The sequence below is a fragment of the Mobula birostris genome, chromosome X (assembly GCF_030028105.1).
Source record: "Mobula birostris isolate sMobBir1 chromosome X, sMobBir1.hap1, whole genome shotgun sequence".
Classification (NCBI taxonomy): Eukaryota; Metazoa; Chordata; class Chondrichthyes; order Myliobatiformes; family Myliobatidae; genus Mobula; species Mobula birostris.
Window position 1 is genome coordinate 24,751,828 of NC_092402.1, and position 27,596 is coordinate 24,779,423.

Here is a 27,596-nt window from a genome sequence, read left to right on the forward strand (position 1 = left end):
TGACTTCAGTACATTTATTGAATTAAAAAATTACTTGTGCATGCATTATGACAGTCATTAAATATAATTTTCTATACTGAGTATTCAAAGCAGAACGAATACAGAATTTTCTATAGTTTGCATTTAAAGATCAATACAATGCTGTCATTGATTTTAATCCACATTTCAATTTTACATCATGCTTTAATCACAAATTGCATATCATTTTGCTGGAACATTACTTTTCCCAAGAACTCTAATAACATAACTTTGGATCTTGGTTATTTGTACTTTTTAAATTTTGGCAATTCCTGCAGCAGAACAAGAATAAGTCACGCTACAGCACTAGGAAAGAATGCTTAAAAAATTAAACATTGAACAAATTATTGATAGTTTTTCCTTTTGTAATTCTTTCTAATGGTCAACTAATGAAACTTTTGGTACCAAAGATGGTATTGAGGGATAGGACATACATAAAATTTTGCTATTCTGGACACACAATGTATTGTGACAAAGTTCTTTGTTAATGTGGGGGCAGCTGGAGTAATGTTGACTGACCAGATGGTAAATAGGTTACATTGCGGGACCTTGAGAGTTGGAAAGCGATATCTTCAGCAGCTTCCAGTTTTCTCAGTTCAATCAAACCATCCCCGACTTGTGACAGGGAATTAGCGATGAGTTCTGCAGCTTTGGAGTCCCCTTCTGCAGCAATAACAGCTGCTTTCTTCTGTTGTTCAGCCTATCCAACAAAACAATGTTGCAATGTGTTACAGAATGAAAATTACTTCTCTGCCTAATCTGCACACCGTTCTCCCACAATGGTTTACATCAGCATGTTCTACTCCCTTCTCCCCAACAAATTTATTCAACTTCCCCGAAAAGCATCTGTTATTCATTTTAATTACACCATTTGGCAGCTAATTCCATATTCAAACCACTGTGGCTACAGAAATTTAACCCAAATTCTTCAAGTTAAAGATGCTTCAAAACATGAGCAGCGCCTCAAAAAAAAAGCTCCCATGGTTTCATTAACATTTGTTGTAATTTATGTTTATCATGAAAAACTACTACTACCTTTCTGCAAGGTAGTTATTTAACTGGGCAATTAACTGCAACATTGACTCTCAACCTTTGTTTGTGGCCCACTTGTGACTTCAATTTACCTCTGTGGTTCCCACCTTCTATAGTCTCCATTAAATGCTTAAGATTTTTTTTGATCAACTGTACTGATTATGCTTATTCAGTCAATATATATATTTTAACAGGTTGAGATATTATATTATGTTACAGGTGTCAAAATGGTTGTTGTGATGTGTCCACTATGGTAATGTAGTGGGCACTGCGTGTTGCTCTCAGTTTCAGCTTCCACCACTGGCTAGCGGTCTCGCGACTTGCAAGTCTTTCCCTGCCAGTACACAGCCTCTCCAACAGCAAGCCTCATGTAGCGCCTCCTCGCTGGCGACACATGGAAACTGAACTCCTTTCAGACTTAGGCTGAATTACAGAGGACAGGGAGGAGGTCTGGCCCACATGCAGCATGCAGGCCCACTGGTGTGTGGATGCGCCCTGGTGCTCGTGAACCAGATCCCTAGCTATGGGTAAGTTGCCCCACTGCCTTGTGGGCAGCGTCGGGAGAGACGAAGGTTACGGGAGTAAACCCAGACAGCAAATCCGGAGTAGAGCCCCTATGGAGGCTGGACATCAATGAACATCCTTCCATCAGCTCCGGCAGCCAAGCTGCTGCTAAACGTATTGCTATACAAGCTTTCCTTTGGACTACACTGGTGAGGCCAAGAGGATCTTGATGACTGGGCATCTCAGAATCTCCATTCCTTCCAGCCAGACTTGTGATGATCATCACGCATTGTCCTTTGAGACAAACGGATGCCAACCATCGGCACCGCAGGTGTATATAAAAACTAGGTCAAAGCTCTGAATAGGATACTTTATTTATTATATAAAATTTTCTTCCAACCAGCAACAAAAAAATACATTAACATTTTTACTTTGGGTATTTATGGGATCCTTGTGACTGATGCAAACTACCGTGGTTTTGAATATCTGGTTGCAACTTGGTTAAAGATTATCAAAGATCTCCTCTTTTCATATCAAGACAGTTACAAGCTTTTGATAGCAGTTGAAGAGCTTGACTAAAACCACATTCAACTAGATAAGAGGTGGAAAATCCAATTAAAAACAACTTGGCTTTCTCCCAAAGCTGTGGAAACTTATTTTGAATATCACCGGTTATTTAGAAATTTTCCTTGCCATGTTTGAATTTCGCTTGAGCTGTTATATCATTAGGTTCATCTGGGAGAACGAGAGTTTTCTGGACAGGACCTACAGTGAGGTCATTACACCCAGGATACCAGAAGAGAGAAGGGGGACGACGATGAGCAAGGAAAGGATGCTTGAAGTACAGGAGACCCCGGGAGATGTGCCCCTCGTAAACAGGTTCTCCCTCTTGGAAGCTGTCGGGACAGAAGACAGTGCCAGTCTGCGAGTCAACAATTGGCGCTGGAGCAAAGCCGAGGAGACAGACGTCAGGCAGAGCCGTGGTAGTAGGGGACTCCATAGTGAGAGGTACAGAAAGGGGTTTCTGTGGCAACAGGCGAGATTTAAGGATGGTGTGTTGCCTCCCTGGTACCAGGATCCAGGATGTCACAGACCGATTGCAGGGAATCCTCAAGGTGAACATCCGGAAGTGGTGGTACATGTTGGCAGAAATGACGTGGGGAAGAAGAGGAAAGACATTCTACAGCGTGACTTCAGAGAACTCGGAAGAAGGCTGAAAAGCAGGACTCCCAGGGTGGTTATCTCCGGTTTGTAGACGCTGGAATTAAGGAGATTGAGGGGGTATCTGATTGAGACATAGAAGATTATTAAGGGATTGGACAAGATAGAGGCAGGAAATATGTTCCAGCTGCTGGGAGAGTCCAGTACCAGAGGGCATGGTTTAAGAATAAGGGGTGGGTCATTTAGGACAGAGTTGAGGAGGAACTTCTTCTCCCAGAGAGTTGTGGTGTGGAACGCGCTGCCTCAGAAGGCAGTGGAGGCCAATTCTCTGGATGCTTTCAAGAAGGAGCTAGATAGGTATCTCATGGATAGGGGAATCAAGGGTTATGGGGACAAGGCAGGAACCGGGTATTGATAGTAGATGATCAGCCATGATCTCAGAATGGCGGTGCAGGCTCGAAGGGCCGACTGGTCTACTTCTGCACCTATTCTCTATTGCTTCCTGTTCCTCGTGCTGGAGTGGTCAAGAACAGGGAGATAATGGATCTGAATGTGTGGCTGAGGAACTGGTGCAGGAAGCAAGGATTTACATTCTTGGACCACTGGGGTATGTTTCAGGGTGAGAATGAATTGTACAAAAGGGACAGGTTGCACCTTATTAAGCGGGGCACCAGCATTCTGGCAGGCAGGTTTGCCTCTGCAACACGGGTGTGTTTAAACTAAATAGTGGGGGGGAGGGGACGAACTGGAAACGTAAGGATGGAGATAAAGGGGAAGTGAGAATAAGAAAAGTTAAGAATGACAGCAGAATCAACAGAGCAGAAAGCTCAAGAAGGGATTGTACAGTATGGCCAAGTGAAATAGGAATTGACATGGGAGGTGAGGGGAGTAATGAATTAAAAGTATTGTATATGAATGCATGGAGTATAAGAAATAAAGTGGATGGGCTTGAGGCACAGTTGGAAGTTGGTAAGTGTGATGTTGTGGGAATAACAGAGACATGGCTTCAAGTGGACAGGGCCTGGGAAATGAATATTCAAGGATATACATCCTATCGAAAGGACAGACTGATGGGCACAGGGTGTGGGGTGGCTCTGTTGGTGAGGAATGATATTCAGTCCCTTGCGATGGAGGACATAGAATCAGGAGACGTAGAGTCAGTATGGATAGAACTGAGAAATTCTAATGGGAGTTATCTACAGGCCCCCAAACAGTAGTCTGGATGTATGGTGTAAGTTGAATCAAGAGTTAAAATTGGCATGCCGCAAAGGTAATGCTATAATTGTTATGGGGGATTTCAACATGCAGGTAGACTGGAGGTATCAGGTTGGCACTGGACCCCAAGAAAGGGAGTTTGTGGAGTCCCTCTGAGATGGATTCTTAGAACAGCTTGTACTGGAGCCTACCAGAGAGAACGCAATTCTAGATTTAGTGTTGTGCAATGAACCGGATTTGATCAGAGACCTCGAGATAAAGGAGCCATTAGGAGGTAGTGACCATAATATGACAAGTTTTAATCTACAATTTGAGAGGGAGAAGGGAAACTCAGAAGTGTCAGTATTACAGTTGAGCAAAGGGAACTATGGTGCTATGAGGGAGGAGCTGGCCAAAGTTCAATGGAACAATATCCTAGCAGGGATGACAGTGGAACAGCAATGGCAAGTGTTTCTGGGAATAATGCGGAAGGTGCAGGATCAGTTCGTTCCAAAGAGGAAGAAAGATCCTAAGGGGAGTAAGGGGAGGCCGTGGCTGACAAGGGAAGTAATGGACAGTATAAAAATAAAAGAAGTATAACATAGCAAAGACGAGTGGGAAGCCAGAGGATTGGGAAACTTTTAAAGAGCAACAGAAGGTAACTAAAAAGGCAATACGCGGAGAAAAAATGAGGTACGAATGCAAACTAGCCAAGAATATAAAGGAGGATAGTAAAAGCTTCTTTAGGTATGTGAAAAGGTAAAAAAATATTTAAGACCAAAATTGGGCTCTTGAAGACAGAAGCGGGTGAATTTATTATGGGGAACAAGGAAATGGCAGACGAGTTGAACAAGTACTTTGGATCTGTCTTCACTCGGGAAGACACAAACAATCTCCCAAATATTATAGTGGCCAAAGGACCTAGGGTAATGGATGAATTGAAGGAAATTTATATTAGGCAGGAAATGGTGTTGGATAGGCTGTTGGGTTTGAAGGCTGATAAGTCCCTGGGACCTGATGGTCTGCATCCCAGGGTACTTAAGGAGGTGGCTTTAGAAATCGTGGATGCATTGGTATTCATTTTCCAATGTTCTATAGATTCAGGATCAGTTCCTGTGGACTGGAGGGTGGCTAATGTTGTCCCTCTCCAAGAAAGGAGGAAGAGAGAAAACAGGAAATTATAGACCGGTTAGCCTGACGTCAGTGGTGGGAAAGATGCTGGAGTCAATCATAAAAGATGAAATTACGACATATCTGGATAGCAGTAACAGGATTGGTCCAAGTCAGCATGGATTTACGAAGGGGAAATCGTGCTTGACGATATCTTCTGGAATTTTTTGAGGATGTAACTATGAAAATGGACAAGGGAGAGCCAGTGGATGTAGTGTACCTGGACTTAAAGCCTTTCATAAAGTCCCACATAGGAGATTAGTGGGCAAAATTAGGGCACATGGTATTGGGGACAGAGTACTGACATGGATTGAAAATTGGCTGGCTGACAGAAAACAAAGAGCAGCGATTAACGGGTCTCTTTCGGAATGGCAGGTGGTGACCAGTGGGGTACAGCAGGGTTCAGTGCTGGGACCGCCGCTGTTTACAATATATGTTAATGATTTAGATGAGGGAATTAAAAGTAACATTAGCAAATTTACTGATGACACAAAGCTGGGTGGCAGTGTAAAATGTGAAGAGGATGTTATGAGAATGCAGGGTAACTTGGACAGGCTGGGTGAGTGGGCAGATGCATTTAATGTGGATAAATGTGAGGTTATCCACTTTGGTGGTAAGAACAGGAAGGCAGATTATTATCTAAATGGAGTCAAGTTAGAAAAAGGGGAAGTACAACGAGATCTAAGTGTTCTTGTACATCAGTCACTGAAAGCAAGCATGCAAGTACAGCAGGCTGTGAAGAAAGCTAATGGCATGCTGGCCTTTATAACAAGGGGAATTGAGTATAAGAGCAAAGAGGTCCTCCTGCAGCTGTACAGGGCCCTGGTGAGACAAGACCTGGAGTACTGTGTGCAGTTTTGGTCTCCAAATTTGAGGAAGGACATTCTTGCTATTGAGGGAGTGCAGCATAGGTTCACAAGGTTAATTCCCGGGATGGCGGGACTGTCATCTGTCGAAAGATTGGAGCGAGTGGGCTTGTATACTCTGGAATTTAGAAGGATGAGAGGGGATCTTATTGAAACATATAAGATTATTAAGGGATTGGCCACACTGGAGGCAGGAAGCATGTTCCCGCTGATGGGTGAGTCTAGAACCAGACGCCACAGTTTAAGAATAAGAGGTAGGCCATTTAGAATGGAGTTGAGGAAAAACTTTTTCACACAGAGAGTGGTGGATATATGGAATGCTCTGCCCCAGAAGGCTGTGGAGGCCAAGTCTCTGGATGCTTTCAAGAAAGAGATGGATAGAGCTCTTAAAGATAGCGGAATCAAAGGTTATGGGGATAAGGCAGGAACTGGATACTGATTGTGGATGATCAGCCATGATCACAGTGAATGGTGGTGCTGGCTCAAAGGGCTGAATGGCCTACTCCTGCACCTATTGTCTATTTTAAGAGTGGATGGTGAAGGAAATTACTTAAACTCGCAAGGTCCAGTATTGCTGCTGAAAAGCTTGCAGTTTCTAAGGAAAGCAGTAATAGCCTCTTTGCATATTATGAGATTGCAGTTTTTTTCTTGTAACTTTAATAAATTTGGTTTTTCAAATATTTCTGACAGATAAAATGTCAGACAAAGCAGTGAAGTGCCCCAGTCCTGATCGATCAAACTGCTCAAAAACAGCGACAAAAAGAGTAACCAGAATCCAGAAATACATGCAACACGATCTTCAAAATCCCCCCCAAAACAAGTCCACAGCCTCGCCAATCAATCCTTGCAGCACGGAACCCAAGGCTTGAACTTTCCTCCGACAGCAGCTAGCGAGAAGGAAAGTAAGACCGGTCAAACGCAGACAGATGGCAAACACCCTTCCATCCTCCACTCACGTTCTCATCAACTTCAAACTTGCTTGACCCCTCAATTGGAGGGGAGCAATGGAGTCGAAAATGGTCTCCAAGCTTCCAGGCTACACTCTCCAGTCCAAACCTCACTGAACTCCCTCGGAGACAGCAAAACACCAGATTGCTCAATTGGCCCAATTACACACCATCAAGATGTAACTCACAGGTTCCAATTGCATGCAGCTTAATAGTAGAATCATATTTGAAAGGAGATACAGAAGAATTTTTGTGAAATATCTGCAGGATGTTGCCGCTGGTTGTGTGGTTTGCTGATGTGATCTTCCCACTTAGAAACACTGCAATACTATCAAGAAAAGTGAACTGAACTTCCTTTCAAAATATGCCAAGCATCAGGGATTTAATGGAAGCTGTAATGGTAGATAGTGTTTCACACATTCTTGCCTCTCTGCAGTTTAGCCATTTCTGGCAGATGACCCCATTGCCTCTATGCCATGCTCTGTAAGTATTATAACACGCACAGGTCAGTGGAACAGAATCAGCATCTTGCTGCATACTCACTGATTGGCCTTGCCCTGCCCAAAGTGCAGTTTGTGATTGGGGGTGGAGGTGGAGTAGGGCTCAGCAGGCTGTCCCGCAGGGTGTGAATGGTGATTGGTGCATGGTCAAGCCGGAGTAGAGATAAAGATTGACATGCCGCACCCCCTCCTTCCACCCACGCACAGGCTAATCCGCTTTGCTGCCTCATTTGCATCATCTAACATATTTTCCCATTCAGTTCATTCAGGGTTCCAATTAAAAAAAAAAATGCAATTTATATATTTTAATATTTCATTAAAATGGCCAAAAACCCCTATGGCTCCAAGTTTTTTGTTTTTTTACTTGCAGCATGGTCCTTTGGCCCATGTTGAGAACCACTGTGTTGGAGCAAGCTGCTAGAATTTGTAAGATTAGAGGGAATGATTGTCCAGGTTGACCAACTTCAAATGAGCTTAAAACTTCTTACTAGATTTACTTTTCATTCATAAACTATTTGTTTTCTTGTTTGGATTGCAAATAGGTAACTAGTATAGCAACCCAGTACTCACTTTTTCTACAATAAATCTGGCTCGCTCAGCTTCCTGTTGTGCAACCTGCTTTAGCTCCACAGCCTCTGTAAACTCTTTGCCAAAGGTCAAATGAGTCTGTAGGGAAAAAAAGGTGGGTATATCAAGATCAGAAATACAAAATGAATAATCAAACACTGCTAGCAAACCAATTATACCAAGTCTGGGAAATTTCAGAATGTATAATTGCTGGAATTCACAGTTGATCAACAATGAGGGAAGGAGGCTTTATGCATTTTCATCCTGCAGTTTTAAATGAAAAATTCTTGCAGAGACTGTGAGCTCATGGTCACAATGGTAAGTAGTAGCTGGTCGTGATATATTTACTGGGGTATAGGATTTTAGGAACTAGAATCTCAAACTCAACATTCTCAAATTTAAGTTTTTAAACTCTCACCATTTTTCCCTATTGGTACAATCTCACAACATAGAATTGTCAAACGTTTTCTTGTACCGATTAGACTTTTTCACCAGAGAATCGGACTGCATAACCAAGGTATAATTATGTATTACCATACGCACCCTAATATTAGGTTAGCTAAATACTTCAAAAATACCAACATTGTTTTTTTTTCTCTGTAAGCTTTCTTATATACATGTAACGGATCAATTACAGTCATGTATACGCAACTCCATTTGTCAAAAAATTTGCACCAATAGCTGTCAATGAGTAATCGGCATTTGAAGTAACTCTGATCTAAAAGGTCAGCTAAATGCAGGTTCTGAAAATTTCCATTTTCACCAGAACAAGCTAAAGTGAAAGCTCAGTAAAGCAGCCTTCATTAGCCCAAATGCTAAAATGTTTTTCACTGACTTTAGGCACTTTTCACTCACTCTTTTCCAAGTCTGCAGCGTTTGAAGTAATTCAATCTACGTTCCTTCCTCCCCAATGCATCTGTGGCATTGCTATTGCAATATAACAAAACTCTCTCTATTTCAATATTATTCTAACAATCATCAGAATATGTGCAAGCCGAGGCTACTGATCTTTGATGGATTTTTTTTATTACTTCAACCTTGTGATAGAAAATTGAGAGATCAAGTTCTGCTAAGCCTGGATACAATCCAAATTGAAAGTACTAGAGAGCCGAGGGATACTGACAACAGACACAAGATTATTACAACTTTCAAGAGAAAACTGGATAAATACAGGATGGGAAAGAGAACATGGATAAGTAGGATTAATATTGGACTGTTTTAACAATAGCATCAAATCACAATAAGACGAGGAGCATTTCTGGTGATGGTAACTTTCAAATGAGACAAACTGCAGAATTAATTGAGAAATAAAAACACAATGGAATTAAAAATAGCTTTTAGTACTGATTAGTGTTATCGCCTTAATAAATATGAAAACCAAAACAGCTGTTCATAATCAAAATTTACTGCGTGGGGGATCTTAAGAGAAGCATATTATAATACAGGTCGACCACTTCAACTCTGACATTCAGTAATCCAGTTCCACCGCTGGTTCGAACATAATTTGCGCCAGCCTAATTTCCCGCATCGCTGTGCCAACTCGTCACCACTGTTTTGGTGGCGCTATTAACAAAATCAGCTGTTGGCACTGTCTTTAAAAGGAGCAAGTCATTCCTTTGTTATTCTACATTTACTTTTATAACCTGTGCTTATCTAGCCCCAGTCACGTCTTCATTGAATAAAGGAAGTACTTCTCGTGGTGTAAAGTGCAAACACTATTCGTCGTCTATAGCAGACAAGGTGGAAGTTCTGAAAAACTCAACAGTGGTGTGTTTGTGAAAAGCATTTGTGTCTTGTGTAACACTGGCTCTTCCACAGTTTATGATATAAAGAAATAGAAAGAAAAGTTGTGCCAGTTCTTTGCTGACAGCGAATCAAAAAAACAGATGCGCATAAGGAAAACAATGAAAGATGGAAGATGTTTACAAATTGACAAAGTTATCATAAAGTGGTTTAAACTTCACATCAGCAAAGGTGTAGAACTGTCAGAAGTGATGATGAAGGAACAAGCAAAATTATTTCATGAAGAATTAGGACTGGATTACGAGTGTGATGAGTGCGACATGGCATAAAATTTCGTGCAGTCTATGGTGAAAAACTGTCAGCAGACAAGGAAGTGGCTGCTGAGTTCGTCAAGTAAGTTAGTTTCTGATGAAAATTTAAGTCCCAAGCATTGTGGACGAAACCAACACTGTACTCCAAGATGAACACTGACTACAGAGGATGCTGATTTTAGATAACCACTCTGTGCACCCAAAAACAGAACTCTTGGTAAAGAATAATGTTTATGGTATCTTTGAAGGCTAAATATCGCTCCCTGTTTATGAAGTGGCTACTAAGTGCAGTTGACAGACAGACCAGTGAAAAAATTGCTTTTCACTTATCATTTCTTTTTTCTGTAATATCCAAGGTTGAGGTGATCATCAAGTGGGTTAGAGGTGTTTATCTATTTAATCCTAACCTAACCATTTGTGATTCAGCAAAATCACTAATCCACAGGTCCCAATCATTCCAGATTTGTGGTGGTCAACCTGTACTACTGCTGAGTGGCTTAATCAAGCAGCTATACACCACCTCCAGAGCATGGGAGCTCCAGTACCACTTCTCTGTTCTGCGAATTTCTTATAATTAAAGAGTCAGAGAAAACTACGGCACAGAAACAAACCTCTTGGCGCATCTAGTCCATGTCAAACCATTTAAACTGACTAGTCCCATTGATCTGCCATCCATACCCCTACTATTCATGTACCTATCCAAACTTTCCTTAAACATTGAAATCAAGCTCGCACGCACCACTTGTGCTGGCAGCTTGTTCCAAACTCTCCCCATCTTCTGACTGAAAAGGTTTCCCCTCATGTTCCCCTTAAAACTTTTCACCTTTATCCCATGAGCTCCAGTTGTAGTCTCACCCAACTTCTGCGGAAAAAGCCTGCTTGCATTTACCCTATCTATACCCCTCATAATTTTGTATACCTCTATCAAATCTCCTCTCAATCTTTTAAGTTTCAAGGAATAAAATTCAAACCTATTCAATCTTTCCATATCACTTAGGTCCTTCAGTCCTGGCAACATCCTTGTAATTTTTCTACATTCTCTTTTAACTTTATTTACATCTTTCCTGTAGGTAAGTGACCAAAACAACATACAATACCCCAAATTAGGCCTCACCAATGTCTTAAACAACTTCAAAATAACATCCTATTTCCTGTACTCAATACTTTGATTTATGAAGGCCAATGCACCAAAAGCTTTTTTTTACAACCCTATGAATTATGGACCTGTATTCCCAGATCCCTTTGACCTACCACACTCCTCATTGCCTGTCCTCTCACCATGTGCCTACCGTTGTTGGTCCTCTCAATGTGTAACATCTCACACTTGTCTGCATTAAATTCCATCTGCCATTTTTCCAACCGATCCAGATTCTGCAGCAAGTTTTCATAGTCTTCCTCGCTGTCCACTATACCCCCAATCTTGGTGCTACCCCCAAACTTTCTGATCCAGTTAACTGCATTATCATCCAGATTGTTAATACAGATGACGAACAATCTAGCACCAAGCCCTGCGGCACTCCACTAGTCACAGGCCTCCAGTCAGAGAAACAACCATCTACTACCTACCACTCTCTGGCGTCTCTTGCAAAGCCAACATCTGCTTCAATTTACCACCTCATCCAGAATGCCAAGTGACTGAACCTTCTTGATTAACGTCCCATGTGGGACCTTGTGGAATGCCTTGCTGAGGTCCATGTAGATAATATCCACTGCCTTACCTTCATTAACTTTCCTGGTAACATCCTGAGAAAACTAAGATTGGTTAGACACGATCTGCCACACACAAAGCCATGATGACTATCCCTAATCAATCCATTTAAAATTCCTCCCATTTTGGCTCCATGCATAGTTCACCATTCCAATCTTCCAGAGGACCAATTTTGTCCCTTAATATCCTTTTGCACTTAGAAGCCCTTGGGATCCTCATTCACATCTCCAGAGCAAAGTGTTCTCTTTTAGCTCTGCTGATTTCTCTCAAATGTTCTCTTACATTTCTTACACTCCTCAAGCAACTTATTTGATCCAAACTGCCTATACTTGATATGTGCCTCCTTAACCAGAGCCTCAATACCCCTCAAAGCCCAAGGATCCCTAAACCTGTTCGCCTTGTCTTTTATTCTAAAAACATGCAAAATCTGTACCCTCAATATTTCACTTTAAAAGTCCTCCCACTTACCAAGTATCCTTTTGCCAGAAAACAACCTATCCCAACCTACACCTGCAGATATAACAGAGAACAGTACAGCACAGGGACAGGCTCTTCAGCCCACAATATTGTGCTGAGCCAATTAAATCAGCAATCAAATGTCTAACTAATCTCTTTTGCCTACACAACATTCATATCCTTGCATTTTCTTCACATTCATGTGCCTATCTACACATCTCTTAAAAGTCTCTAATGTTTCTGCCTCTACCACCACCCCAGGCAGCGTATTTTAGGCATCCACCACTCTAGGTTAAAAAAAAACAACTTGCCCCTCACATCACCTTTCAAATGACCCCCTCTCACTTTAAATGCATGCCCTCTGGCATTAGACATTTCAACCCTTAGAAAAAGATATTGTCTATCCATGCCTCTCATAACCTTATAAAGCTCTATCTGATCTTCCCTCAGTCTTCTTCGATCCACAGAAAATAGCCCAAAGTTTTTCCAACCTTTCATGATAGCACATGCCCTCTAATCCAGGCAATATCCTGGTAAACCTCTTCTGTACCTTCTCCGAAGCTTTGACATCCTTTCTATAATGGAGCAACCTGAACTGTATGCAATACTCCAGATGCTGTCGAAAATGTTATTAAGCTTCTTCACTTTTGAACTCAATGCCTTGACTATGCCTTCTTAACCACACTATCAACTTATGTAGCCACTCTCAGGAAGCTATGAACTTAAACCCCAAGAGCCATCTGCTCATCTTTCTTCTTAACCAGGGCCCCATTACTACTAAAAACCAAGGTTCCCTACACCTATTATTTTTAACCTTTTATTCCGACAGGCTTTATACTCTCAAAATTCCACTTCTGAAAGCACCCCACTTTATCAAGTACACCTTTGCCAGAAAACAATCTGTCCCAATCCACGCTCCATCAAAATTGGTCTTCCTCCAATTTAGAATCTCAACCCAAGGACTGAACATATCCTTCTCCATAATTACCTTGAAAGTAATAGAATTATGATCACTAGATGCAAAGTATTCCCTGACACAAACTTGTCACCTACCCTGTCTCAGTCCCTAACAGATCAAGTATTGCACGCTTTCTCGTTGGGACTTGCGTGTACTGATTAAGGGAACTTTCCTGAACCCATTTGACAAACTCTTTTCAATCTCCTTTTACAGCATGGGTATCCCAGTCAATATGTGGAAAGTTAAAATCGCCTATCACAACCTTATGTTTCTTGCAACTGTCCACAATCTCTGTGAATTTGTTCCTCTAAATCCCGCAGACTGTTGGGTGGTCTAGAATCTAGTTCAGTGATGAAATTACACAGAACTTTAGAAAAGGAAAATGTTGGAAGAACCTAGTGTGTCAGGCAGCATGTGTGAAGAGAAACGATAAATATTTTAAGTGAGTCCATTCACCTTCAGAACAGATGAACGGCCACAGACCTAAACTTGTTGATTTCATTCACTTTGCCTCCAACTTCCACCTAGCTCTCAAGATTCACCTGGTCCATTTCCAACACTTCCTTCCCCTTTCTCGATCTTACGGTCTCTATCTCTGCAGACAGCTTATCCACCAATGTCTATTACAAACCACGGACTCTCACAGCTACCTGGACTATACCTCGTCCCACCCTGTTACTTGTAAGAATGCCATGCCCTTCTCTCAATTCCTCTAACTCCACTGCATCTGCTCTCAGGATGAGGCTTTTCATTCTAGAATGAAGGAGATGTCTTCCTTTTTCAAAGGAAGGGGCTTCCCTTCCTCCACCATCAATGCCGCCTTCAACCACATCTCTTCCATTTCACACATGTCTATACCCCATCCTCCCGCCACGCTACCAAGGAGAATATTCCTCTAGTCCTCACCTTCTGCCACCTCCAACCGGATCCCACCAGTAAACACACCCCCCCCAACCACTTTCTGCTTTCCACGGGGATCGTGTCCAACACGACTCCCTTGTCCATTTGTCCCTCCGCACTCATCTCCCTTCTGGCACTTATCCTTGAAAGTGGAACAAGTGCTACACCTCCTTCCTCACGACCATTCAGGGCCCCAAACAGTCCTTCGAGGTGAGGCGACACTTCAACTGTGAGTCTGTTGAGGTCATCTACTGTGTTTGGTGCTCCCAGTGTGACCTCTTGTATATCGGTGAGCCCCGACATAGATTGGAAGGTGGCTTCGTCGAGCATCTACACTACATCTGCCAGAACAAGGGGGATCTCCCAGTGGCCACCCATTTTAATTCTCCTTCTCATTCCAATATGTCCTATCCCCTTATCCCTCTCTCATGTTATCTCCTTGCCCGCCTATTGTCTCCCTCTGGTGTTCCTCTCCCCCTGCCTTTCTTCTTTCTCCCATGTCTCTTTCATTAACCAACTTCCCAGCTCTTTGCTTCATGTCTCCCCTCCAAGTTTCACCTATCACCTGGTGTTTCTCTCTCCTCTCCCCCAACCTTTCAAATCTACTCCTCAGCTTTTTTTCCTCCAGTCCTGCTGAGTTCCTCCAGCATTTTGTGTGTGTTGCTTGGATTTCCAGCATTGGCAGGTTTTCTCTTGTTTGTGACTGAAATGTTGGCCGTTTCTCTTTTCACAATTGCTGCCTGACCTGTTATGTTTTTTTTCCAACAAGTTGTCTTTATTTCAGATTTCCAGCTTTTGCACATTTTTAAAATTTTCATTTAACTCAAAGTTTCTTACTGATAGCTATGAGATTGCTGTTCCTTATTTCAAATGTTGATAATTCAGACCAAATTATATTGGCATAAAAAGATCTGGACTCCAATGAAATTAAATGTTATAATGACATTTTTCACAAAATCAGATTACAGTGGTATTTTCTGAAGATAGATGGCTGTAAGTTGTTGACTTTAAGCTTGGAATACATATTTCATGCAGCTTTTCAGCAAAAACGTGTCATTGTCACCTCCCTACCACTCTTAGCTATGCCTAAGATAACAGAAGCAATCAAATTCATTACTGGAACAAAATATATCACAGAAATTGCAAGACTGAGCTTTACTGAACCATAATTTAAAATTTCTTCTTAAAGAATGCGGATAATTAAAATACTGAATCAAGGTTAAATAACCCAAGAAGCCATAAGAATGCAGGGAAGATAGCAGATGAAAATGCAAATATTACCAGTGACACATCATCCAGGATGAGTCCAAAAGTCGCAGCTCTCTCTGTCAAATCCTCGCTAACCTGTCTGGAGACCAGCTCTCTCTGCGTGATTAGCTCACCAGCATCAAATCGAGCCTGGAACATACACAATTTTGTATTTGCTTAGCAAATAATTATAGAGTAGAAATGACAATATGAAACTCGCTAACTCTGGATATTTGTTTTAAGTTGTCTGTATAAATGCATCCAAATGATTCCAATTTAAAATTTTACAATTCAATGACAAAATGTGGAAAAACTACTGATCTAAGACAAACACATACATGGCTTAAACTGATGGATAAAAACAAGAGTGCAGTGTAGCTGGCTGGGCTGAATGGCTCATTTCTATTTGAAAACTTGTTCAGATGATTAATACTCATTCCTGCCTGTCTGCATATGGATGCAATACATTGCTGTTGTGCAGAACTTAAATCAGTCCTTTTATATGGTGGACTTTGAAACGTTAGCTTCACAGTTGAAATGATTTAGAATATTGTTGGAATAAACAGGAATGCCAAGAGCAGATACAAATTTTTTCAGGAGACATTTGAAAACAATAAAGCACATCTGGCTAGTGCACAAATTTTAAAATGTCCAATCCAATATCCTGCAAAAGGCTGAATACATAACCCTTTCCACCTACCTGAAAGTCAGTGAAACTTCGTATGCTATATATCAGAGAAAATATAGCAGAACCACAGAAATTTATAGCACAGAAATGAGCCATTATAACCCACCCTGTTGATACCAATGTAATGCCTACCTATACTAATCCTTTTTGCCTGCATAAGATCAATATTCTTCTGCATCTTTCCTATAAAGTATGCCTAAACATCTCTCAAGATGCAATCGCATCTGCTTCCACTGGCAGCTGATACCAGATAATCATTTCTGTGTGGGGAAAATCTTGTCCCTCTGATCTCCTTTTGTTATAGTGCATTTATATGGCATTGGAACAATTTGCAATACCTGTTTTGGATACACTGAGTCAGCACGGATGTCAGAAACAGGAAGGGAGCAATCAGACTATTGGGAGTATTCTATAGACTCTCCAGTAGGAACAGGGACAATGAGGAACAGATTGGAAGGCAAATTTTGGAAAGGTGCAAAAATAACAAGGTTCTTGTTATGGGTGACTTCAATTTCCCTCATATTAATTAATACCTCCTTAGTACAAGAGGTTTAGATGGGGTGGAATTTGTTAGGTGTGTCCAGGAAGAATTCCTGACACAGTACGTGGAGAGGCAGACTAGAGGAGAGATCATACTGGATCTGTACGAGGCAATGAACCCGGTCAGGGGACAGACTTCTCAGCAGGTGAACATTTCGGAGACAGACCACAACTCCCTGACCTTTAGTGTTGACCTGAATAAGGACAGGAGCAGATGGTATGTGGAAATATTTAATTGGAGAGGGTGAATTATGATGCTATTAGGCAGGAACTTGGGTGTGTAAATTGGGAACAAATATTCTCAGGCAAATATGGAGATTGTTTAGGGAGCACTTGCATGGGGTTCTGGGCAGGTTTGTCCCACTGAGGCAGGGAAAAAATAGTATGCTGAAGGAGCTATGGTTGACAAGAGGTGGAACATTTAGTCAAGAGTTAAGGGGGAAGGATACTTAAGGTTTATGAAGCATGAATCAAATAGGACTCTTGAGAAACAAACACAAAATGCTGGAGGAACTCAGCAGGCCAGGTAGCATCTAAGGAGAAGAGTAAACATTCTATGTTTTGGGCTGAGACCCTTCATCAGGACTGGAAAAAAAGATGAGGAATCAGATTAAGAAGGTGGGTGAAACCTGGGGTGGGGGGGTTGAAGTAAAGAGCTGGGAAGTCGATTGGTGAAAGAGATGCAGTTCTGGAGAAGAAGGAATCTGATAGATTAGAAGACCATTGGGAAAAGGGAAGGGGGAGGAAAACCAGAGAGGTGATGGGCAGGTAAGGAGGTAACGTGGGAGGGAAATGGGAGTGGTGAGTGGGCAAGGGGCATTACAGGAAGTTCGAAAAATCGATGTTCATGCCATCAGGTTGGAGACCACCCATACGGAATACAAGGTGTTGCTCCTCCAACCTGAGTGTGGCCTCATCATGGCAGAAGAGGCAGCCGTGGAGTGACATGTTGGAATGGGTGGCCACTGGGAGATCCCACTTTTTCTGGTGGATGGAGCGTAGGTGCCTGGCGAGGCGGTTTCAATTCTATGTTGGGTCTCACCGATACACAAGGACACCAGATTCAGGTGACCCCAACAGACTTACACGTGAAGTGTCGCCTCACCAGGAAGGGGTATTTGGGGCCCTGAATGGTAGTAAGGGAGGCAGTGTAGGGGCAGGTGTAACACTTATTTTGCAAGCAGAACGAGTGCCAGAAGAAAGTCCCTACATATTTCCTTTGCCCATTTGTCCCTCCCCACTGATCTCCCTCTTGGTACTTATCCTTGCTAGCAGAACAAATGCTACACCTGCCCCCTCACTACCATTCAGGGCCACAAACAGTCCTTCTAGGTGAGGCAACACTTCACCTGTTAATCTGTTGGGATCTACAATGTCTGGTGCTCCCAGTGTGGCCCCCTGTATAATTGGTGAGACCAAACGTAGATTGAAAGACCGCTTTGCTGAGCACCTATGCTCCACCTGCCAGAACAAGTGGGATCTGCCAGTGGCCACCCATTTTAATTCTACTTCCCATTCCAACATGCCAATCCATGGTCTTCTCTACTGCCGTGATGAGGCCACACTCAGGTTGGAGAAGCAACACCTTATGGGTAGCCTCCAACCAGATGGCATGAACATCAATTTCTCAAACTTCTGGTAATCCTCCTCCCCCCTCACCATTCCCATTTCCCTCTCTCGCCATATCTCCTTACCAGCCCATCACCTCCCTATGATGCTCCCCCCTTCCTTTTCTTCCATGATCTTCCACCCTCTCCTATAAGATTACCCCTTCTCCAGCCCTATATCGTTTTCACCAATCAACCTCCTAGCTCTTTACTTCACCTCCCCCCCCCTCCTGGTTTCACCTATCACCTACCACCTTGCATTTCTTCCTCTCTTCCCCCCACCTTCTTACTCTGACCTCATTTTTTTCTCCAGTCCTGATGAAGGGTCTCGGTCCAAAACATCGACTGTTTAGTCCTAGAGTTCCTCCAGCGTTTTGTGTGTCTTGCTTGGATTTCCAGCATCTACAGATTTTCTCTTGTTTGTGATAGTGCTCTTGAGAGTATTAAGGTAATCAGCAAAGTGCTTAAGAAGGGACTTAGGACAGCTAGAAGGGGACATGAGAAGGCCATGGGAAGTTGCATTAAGCGTGTATGTGAAGAACATGAGGATAACTACAGAGACAGTAGAACCGATCAGGGATAAAAGAACAAACATGCCTGGATTCAGAGGAAGTAGGGGAGGTCCTTAATGAATATTGCTTCAGTATTCACCAGTGAATGGGACCTTGACAAATGAGGTCAGCTTAGTACAGGCTAATATGCTGGAATATGTCAAGGTGAAGAAAGATGATGTGTTGGAACTTTGAAGTACATTTGGATAGGCAAGTCTCAGGGCCGGACAGGATATGCCCCAGGTTACTACAAAAAAAAGTGAAGGAGGAGACTGTTGTGCCACTAGACAATCTTCATGTCCTCACTGGCCACAGGAGTAGTACAAGATTGGAAGATGGCTATCTTTTGTTGAAGAAACGTAGAAGGGATAATTTTGGGTATTATAGACCAACAAGTCTTACATCAATGGTGGGCAAACTATTGTAGCGCATTTGAGCATATGGGGGAAGGATAGTTCATGGCAAAACAAACTGATGAAGGTAGAGTACTGGATGCAGCGCGTATGGATTTTAGTTAAGAATATGACAAGGTTCTCCATGTTCATTTGAAGGTCAGGAGCCATAGGATCCAGGGAAACTTGGTTGCATGGAGTTGGAATTGGATTGCCCACAGAAGGCAGGGTGGTACTAGATGAAGCGTGTTCTGTCTGGAGGTCTCTGAGTAGAGGCAGTAATGGCTAACATGAGAAAACAGATTTTTAAGGTGACTGAAGGGGTGAATATCAGAGACAGGTGTTTGTACACACACAGAATGTTAAGTGCATAGAACACATTGCCGGAGGTGGTGGTAGAGGGGATACATTAAGGGCATTTAAGAAATTCTTAGATAGGCACATGGATAAAAAGAAAAATGGAGGGTTATGTAGGAGGGAAGAGTTAGATTGATCTTGGTTAAAAGATCCGCACAACATTGTTTTGAAACAGGTTGACAAAGTGCAATAACCAACTGCAGAAACAAATATGCATGTTTCTAGCTCTGCAACTTGTAGGTGATAAAAAATTTAAGGGGCAAAAACTATTACACAGTAAAGCAGCTAAAATATAGCTTTAATATTGAGTTAGTGGTGAAATATTCCCATCATTAACAGATCCAATGGAAGAACGCTAGATTTGTAATGTGCCATAAGTGTACAAGTATTTTTAATTCTTGAAGTATTTATCCTTATTCCCCATCATCATAAACTGTTAAGGTACTCACAACAACAGACTTCAGGATTTCTGTTGTGATAGATGGCAGAACTCTTTCATCATAATCTTCACCAATGGTGGTGTAAATCCTGGGCAACTGGTCAGTCACTGGTCTGAACAGTATACGCAGTGTGATATTTACATTCTGTAAATCTGTAACACAGGAAAACAAAGTTGTGTAATTCAAGACCTTTGTCCAAATTTCATCATTTTAGTATAATGTATGACACATTCAATTTTATACTCCACTGCTGGCATCTTATAATTTAATATGAAGAGGTCGAACTGTTCATCTCAGCAAAAATTTATATTAACATTTTATCAATTCAACTGCACATTAATTCTTCGAATTCTCAGTATATTTCCACAAATTCTTAACAATTAACACTGACCAAAAAAAAAGAAATTTTTATACTGACCTTTGCTACCTGTGACAACTGGAACATTTCTTGGTTGTGATCGGCAGTCAAAAATGATTGGCCTTTGTACCCATGGAATAAGGAAATGTGTGCCTTCACCACGAACAACTTCTTGAACACCACGAAATCGATCAAATATCACTGCTCTGTGTCCAGCATCAACTATGGAAATGAAAGACAGGTGCTTTTTTTTTTTAAAATGCTTGTTGGTTCATTTTAAGTGGCATTTTTAATATATATCACCCAAGAAACATTGTTTATTTAGGCCTCCTTCACTGAATGCAATACCACATTTCTCGAGCTGGAAGCCTGCTATATAGTTGCAAGGGTTCTAGTTGACTTAACGCTCAACACTTCTAATCAATGACCGGGGGAAAAAAATCTCAGAACCAAGTTCAGTTGGCACTCTCAGCAACATTGGAATCCCACTCCAAGACTTGAACACAAATGAGAAAAATACTGCAGTACAATATTAAAGTAGTCTCTAGAAAGTTGGCATTCAGATATAATATAGAGGTATCAGAACACGAGTAAAAATTATTCATAAACCGCCACAATTAACAGATTAACTATAAACATCATATCCAAAGATTTATTTAAGATTAACTTTTTACCCTTAATTGACCATATTATTCAACTTTCATCTAAATGGTTTCCTTTATATCTAACTTTGATTGGTCGTATTAATGCAGTTAAGATGTTTTTTTTGCCAAAATTTCTATATATATTTCAGGCATTACCAATCTTTGTTCCAAAATCTTTTTTTGATAAAGTTGACTTAAAAATTTCTTCATTTATTTGGCAAAATAAAAACCCAAGACTGGGTAAAATACATTTACAGAAAGCTAAGAGAGATGGAGGTTTAGCATTACCTATCTTTAGATTCTATTATTGGGCAATTAATATTCGACATATGAAATTTTGGTTACTTGACCAGGATATACTATCCATTCCTAAATGGGTAGCATTGGAATTACAATCTGTTCAGGGCTATACAATTGGCTCTATTTTAGGTTCCTCTCTTCCTTTTGATTTGAAACGCCTCGAACAGGTATCTAACCCGATAGTTAAATATACCTTATGTATTTGGTTTCAATTCAGAAAATTTTTTGATCTTAACCAATTTGGGCTAGTGATTCCTATTTTAGGTAACATATTTTTTCCTCCCTCTTTTACGGATCGTGCTTTTCAAATTTGGAAGACTAAGGGTATTTCACGGTTTTTGGATTTATTTTTAGATGGTTCCCTTATGTCTTTTGAACAATTATCTAATAAATATAATTTATCAAGAATACATTTTTTTAGATATCTACAAGTTAGAAATTTCCTAAGTACTATACTTTCTTCTTTTCCAATGCTTCCTCCTACATACATTTTAGATACTATAATTAACCTTAATCCATGTCAGAAAGGTGCATCGGCTATGATTTATAGTATTATTATGAAACTTAGGAAAGCTCCATTTGATAAGATTAGGGTAGATTGGGAAACAGGAATTGGGGTCTATCATTTCCGTGGATGACTGGGGGCAGATTTTACAATTAGTCAATACTTCCTCTATCTGTGCTAAACATTCCCTAATTCAATTTAAAGTTGCTCATAGAGCACATATGTCCAAAGATAAATTAGCTCGCTTTTATTCTCACATTAATCCTTTTTGTGATAGATGTCCGGGGCAGGTAGCCTCTTTAACTCATATGTTTTGGTCGTGTCCTACTCTGGAAACTTTTTGGAGAGACATTTTTAATATTATCTCCAAGGTATTGAATATAGATATCTCTCCTCACCCTATTACTGCTGTCTTTGGATTACCTAAAATTTCGACTAATCTCTCTCCTTCAGCCCGTAGAATGATTGCATTTCTTACTTTAATGGCGAAAAGATGTATCTTACAACATTGGAAAGAGCTTAATGCTCCAACTACCTTTTTTTGGTTTTCTCAGACGATATTATGCTTGAATTTGGAGAAAATTAGAAGCAATCTTTACGATTCCTCACTTAAATTTGAACAGACCTGGAGATCTTTTATTCAGTATTTTCATTTAATGTAATTTTTTTTTCTTCTCTTTTTTTGCTCTATATTTATATACCCTTCTTGTTTTGTTTTACTGTTTTTAATGGAGGTCGGGATTGAGGACGTGATTTTAAGTTTTTTAACTCTGTTTGGTTTCAAGTTAGCCCATTGCTTTGCTTTGCTTTTAGTTAGTTGCACGGTGGTTTTTTTTTGGGGGTTTTTTTCCCTTTTCTCTATTGATAAAAAATTAGTATACTATTATGTTACCTTAGTATGTTATGTTTAAATTACATTGTTTGTATCATTTTTTTTGTATTAATATCTCCTGTAATTTTATTATATTCTAACAGTGTATTAGTGCCTATATGGCTTACCTTTTTGTATACTTATTCAATAAAAAGATTTAAAAAGAAAGAAAGAAAGAAACATCATATCATTCGTAAGGCCAGTGATGTTGTGGGGATGGAACTGGACTGTCTCACGGTGGTGTCTGAAAAGAGGATGCTGTCTAAGTTGCATGCCATCTTGGACAATGTCTCCCATCCACTACATAATGTACTGGGTGGGCACAGGAGTACATTCAGCCAGAGACTCATTCCACCGAGATGCAGCACTGAGCATCATAGGAAGTCATTCCTGCCTGTGGCCATCAAACTTTACAACTCCTCTCTTGGAGGGTCAGACACCCTGAGCCAATAGGCTGGTCCTGGACTTATTTCATAATCTATTGGCATAATTTACATATTACTATTTAACTATTTATGGTTCTATTACTATTTATTATTTATGGAGCAACTGTAACGAAAACCAATTTCCCCCGGGATCAATAAAGTATGACTATGACACACAAATTCTCCCGATGCTGATAATCCAAAGCAAAATACACACAAAATGCTGGAGGAACCTTCTTCAGAACTTGAAAGGAAGGGGGAGACATCAGAATAAAAAGGGAGGAGAGGGGAAGGACACTGGAGATCCATTGCAACGCACTCAAAATGCATTCAGAATTCAGCAGGTCAGGCAACATCTATGGAAATGAATAAACAGTCGATGTTTCGGTCCATAGCTGTAACAACACCATAAAAGAAATATCTTAACATTTATATTTTTATTGTTACTTATTAAATAAATTTTGCTACTACATGCCACTTTGGCAGATGAACATCAAACGTTAACAATGTTAATTCAGGACAATGACTCATGATCTTCCAAATCAGCAAACTCCAAACTATTAAACGAAATTTCCCTTTATCCTGCGGCAGCCCAAATTGGAAGTTAGACACCCGAAAGAATAAGTTTGCAATTTTTGAATAACCTGCAGATTGCATAATGGCGAGACGCAACGTGGGGAAACAGCTTGAGCTTCGGACTCGCTCGTCTGAGACTAAGAGGAAAAGTTCAAAGACACCTACAGAGCTGAGGACGCGGAATACATAGCCTCTAGCCCAGAGCTGACAGGCCGAGCTCCGGCAGGTGAATGCAGGCCCGAGGAATGGGCCCCCGCCAAAAACCACACGCTGAGGACAGCTCACCGTTGTAAAGCGCCGAGTTCACGATCCCTCCAGCAATAGCCAGCCCGATTCCAAACTTCCCAATGGTCTCCAGAACTTTCGTGGCCATTCCTGGCTTCAGAAAACGGCCCAAAATAATGAGGAAAAAACGAATAAAACAATGTTCACCAGCTGCTGCTATGACCAAGGCCACACGGTCACCTCCACGCTCCCACTGCGCAGACTCAACCCCCTAATCTTCATCTTGCAAACGCAACTGCAGTTGATTTTCGCACATCATGGGAAATGTCGTCTTTTTTGCTGGAAGACGAGGTTGAATGATGCAATGAGAACTACAACACCCAGGATGCTCAACGACAAGGGCAGACACGTGATGTCGGACCGCAATCTGCTACTCTGTGATTATGCAGTATTTTGGGAAGGTTCTTCTTCTTCTATTTCCGGCTGTTCAGACGCGTTTGGGCATATTACCGTCCTCCGCGGGATGTATAATTAACTTCAAGGAACTCAAATTCTCGAATACAACATAGTCTCACGTATAAACTGAATAATAAACTCTTCAATCAGATGTTGATTCTCTTGATGGCCAAACTAAGATTTAATAGAAAACGAAAATAAATTTAAGCCAGATAGCCTCTTAAACAACATGCTTCTTTCAATTTTGTATTGATTACAGCTCAGCGAAACATGCTGGGCTGTCTCTGGACTACCACAGTCACATAATCCAGTAGGATGTTTTCCTATTATCTTTAAATAATAATTTAGCCCACAATGCCCCAACCTAAGTCTTGTAAATTTCACCATATCTCTATGACTTAAACGGTAACAATCTGAGACCTTTTTAACTAGTGGGTGACTAGAAAAATAATGCCTGCCCCTTAATTCATTTTTCCAATCCTCCTGCCACTTCTTCTCTATACCTTTTTTAATCCTACTTCTCAATTCTGCTCTGCCTAGGGGAACTCTAATTTCTACTTGCCTGCTCTGTAAGGAAGACTTTGCAATGCCATCCACAATTTCATTTCCCTCCACCCCAGCATGCCCAGGTATCCATGAAAATCTGACTCTACAATCCATCTTCCCTACTCTAAACAACACTAAGAGAATCTCAATAACTGTGTCAGGTCGTTTTGCTGAACACCTACGCTCTGTCCGCCAGAGAAAGCAGGATCTCCCAGTGGCTACACATTTTAATTCCACATCCCATTCCCATTCTGATACGTCTGTCCACGGCCTCTTCTACTGTAAAGATGAAGCCACACTCAGGTTGGAGGAACAACACCTTATATTCCGTCTGGGTAGCCTCCAACCTGATGGCATGAACATTGACTTCTCTAACTTCCGCTAATGCCCCACCTCCCCCTCGTACCCCATCCGTTATTTATTTATATACACACATTCTTTCTCTCTCTCTCCTTTTTCTCCCTCTGTCCCTCTGACCCTCTGACTATACCCCTTGCCCATCCTCTGGGTTTCCCCCCTCCCCCTTTTCCTTCTCCCTGGGCCTCCTGTCCCATGATCCTCTCATATCCCTTTTGCCAATCCCCTGTCCAGCTCTTGGCTCCATCCCTCCCCCTCCTGTCTTCTCCTATCATTTTGGATCTCCCCCTCCCCCTCCCACTTTCAAATCTCTTACTAGCTCTTCCTTCAGTTAGTCCTGATGAAGGGTCTCGGCCCGAAACGCCGACTGTACCTCTTCCTACAGATGCTGCCTGGCCTGCTGCGTTCACCAGCAACTTTGAACTGTGTCAGGGCGAGCTTTTGATTTATTCCCTTTTATAGCCTCTAAGGCAGCAGCAGAATCCGAACAGACGATAACTCCCCATGTTCGAGAGTCTTCTATCCACCATAAGGCCCAGAGGATTGCTAATAATTCTGTTGCAAAGACAGAAACACCATCTGAAACCCAGTGTCCAATCTTAACTCCAAATTGAGACACATACATCCCAAATCCTGCCCTACTGTTCTCTGGGTCCACTGAGCCATCAGCAAAAATCTTCAGATAAGATCCCCATTTATTATTTAAATATTCATTTGTGATCAACGCTGATGAATTTGCTCTGCTTCCTTGAAGCTGAAAAAGGAGGAATAGGTCTACTTCTGGTTCTGGCAAGAGCCAAAAAGGGACGGGAGGCAAGCAAATTTGGTCAACTATATCTTCCTCAGTCAGTTTCAATTTCACAGCCCAATTATTAACCAAATGGATATCTTTTAATTTTACTTTGGCACTCTGAGTTCCCCTGCAAGAGACACTTTGATGGACAGTTGTGATTGAATCCATTTAGTTTTACCCAATACTGCAGGCCCAACCGAATTCCTCTTAAATGCAGAGGCACTTCTCCCATCTCCACACATAGTGCTGGGACTGATGTTGTTCTAAAAGCTCCACAACAGAGTCTAAGTGCTTTGTGTCTAAGTGCACAGTGTCTAGTTTTCCAAGCACTGCCGTAGCAGCGGAACCATAAACAATACAACCATAATCTATAACTGATCTAATCATAGCTAGATATAGTAAGTACATAGTTTCCCGCCCTGCTCCCCAGTCGCATCCAGCAGTACTTCTCATAACGCTTAAACCTTTCTCACACTTTCCAATTGTTTTATCTATATGAACCCTCCAAGAAAATCTTTCATCAAACCAGACACCTAAAAATTTGAATACCTTAACTTTTTCTAGCAGAGAATCATATAGACACAATTCACAATCTTTCTTCTAAAGCCAAAAATCATATATTTGGACTTAGAAGCAGAGATCCTGAAACCCCATTTAGTAGCCCAGTTTTCAACGGATCTTAAAGCCTTTTGTACCTGACTTAATAAATACTTGATGTTTCTTCCTCTTTTCCAGATTGCACCATCGTCTGTAAACAATGATTTGCCAAATCCTGTCTCTACCTGATCAAAGATATCATTTGTCATGACATTAAAAAGAACTGGACTAATGACACTTCCCTGAGGGATACCATTACCAATTTTAACTGACTTGGAGCTTGTTCCACCTATTCTTACTTGAATTGTCCTTTCCTTAAGGAAATCTTTGATCCAATTAAACATCCTATCTCTAATTCCCGCACCATAGAGTTTAATTAATAAGCCATCCTTCCATAGTGAGTCATACGCTCTTTCAATATCTAGAAATACACTTACCATTACTTCTCTGTTTTGAAATGCTTTTTTATATCATGATCTAAAAGGGCAACATATTCCATTGTTGATCTTCCAGTTCTAAAACCATTTTGATAGGCAGCAAAATGTCCCTTATTTTCCAGAAAATAAACAAGTCTGTTGGTGACCATTCGTTCCATAGTTTTACAAAGCACTGACGTTAAAGCTATAGGCCGATACGAACTAGGACTAGACATGTCCTTACCTGGCTTTAAAACTGGAACTACCACCGCATGCTTCCATTCTACTGGTAATTTTCCTTCTTTCCACACTGAATTAAACAATGCTAGAATTCCGATCAATACAGAGTCATCTAAATGGTTAAGCAATGCATGACACAGTCTATCCATACCAGGAGAAGTGTTTGAACCTGATTGGACAGCTTCCTGCAATTTCTGAAGGGAGAAAAACAAATTTATGGAGCTATTATCATCCAAACTCCTATCCAATTTCCAACTTTCCTTCAACATAATTTCCTTTCTCAAATCACCTAACTCTCCAGAACTGTGTAATGCTTGGAACACCTCTACAAACATATCAGCCTTTTCCTTATTGATTACAGCTTCAATATCTCCTTCCAGCAAAGCTGGGATAGATGGTTTCCTATATATCCCTGACATTCTGTGAATG

The 27,596-nt window shown here is 41.2% G+C and overlaps 1 protein-coding gene across 1 annotated transcript; it reads right to left on the reverse strand.

Moving 5' to 3' along the window:
- On the reverse strand, positions 1-24,041 carry phb (prohibitin). Its single transcript, XM_072248845.1, has 6 exons — positions 23,823-24,041; positions 20,277-20,438; positions 19,868-20,010; positions 15,317-15,433; positions 7,963-8,058; positions 1-718 (listed from the first exon to the last, which is right to left on the reverse strand). Exons 1-6 carry the CDS (start codon positions 23,908-23,910, stop codon positions 503-505), a joined length of 822 nt encoding a protein of 273 aa, XP_072104946.1. The 5' UTR covers positions 23,911-24,041; the 3' UTR covers positions 1-502.
- Between the last annotated feature and the right edge of the window lie 3,555 nt (positions 24,042-27,596).

What these genes read in the sequence shown, in the direction of transcription:
- phb (XM_072248845.1), bottom strand. Translation starts at nt 23,910, where the DNA reads ATGGCCACGAAAGTTCTGGAGACCATTGGGAAGTTTGGAATCGGGCTG. An exon ending in GAACTCGGCGCTTTACAACG is followed by an intron (nt 20,439 to 23,822) that starts GTGAGCTGTCCT and finishes TCATTTCCATAG; the next exon opens with TTGATGCTGGACACAGAGCA. An exon ending in CCAGATTTATTGTAGAAAAA is followed by an intron (nt 719 to 7,962) that starts GTGAGTACTGGG and finishes TTTGTTGGATAG; the next exon opens with GCTGAACAACAGAAGAAAGC.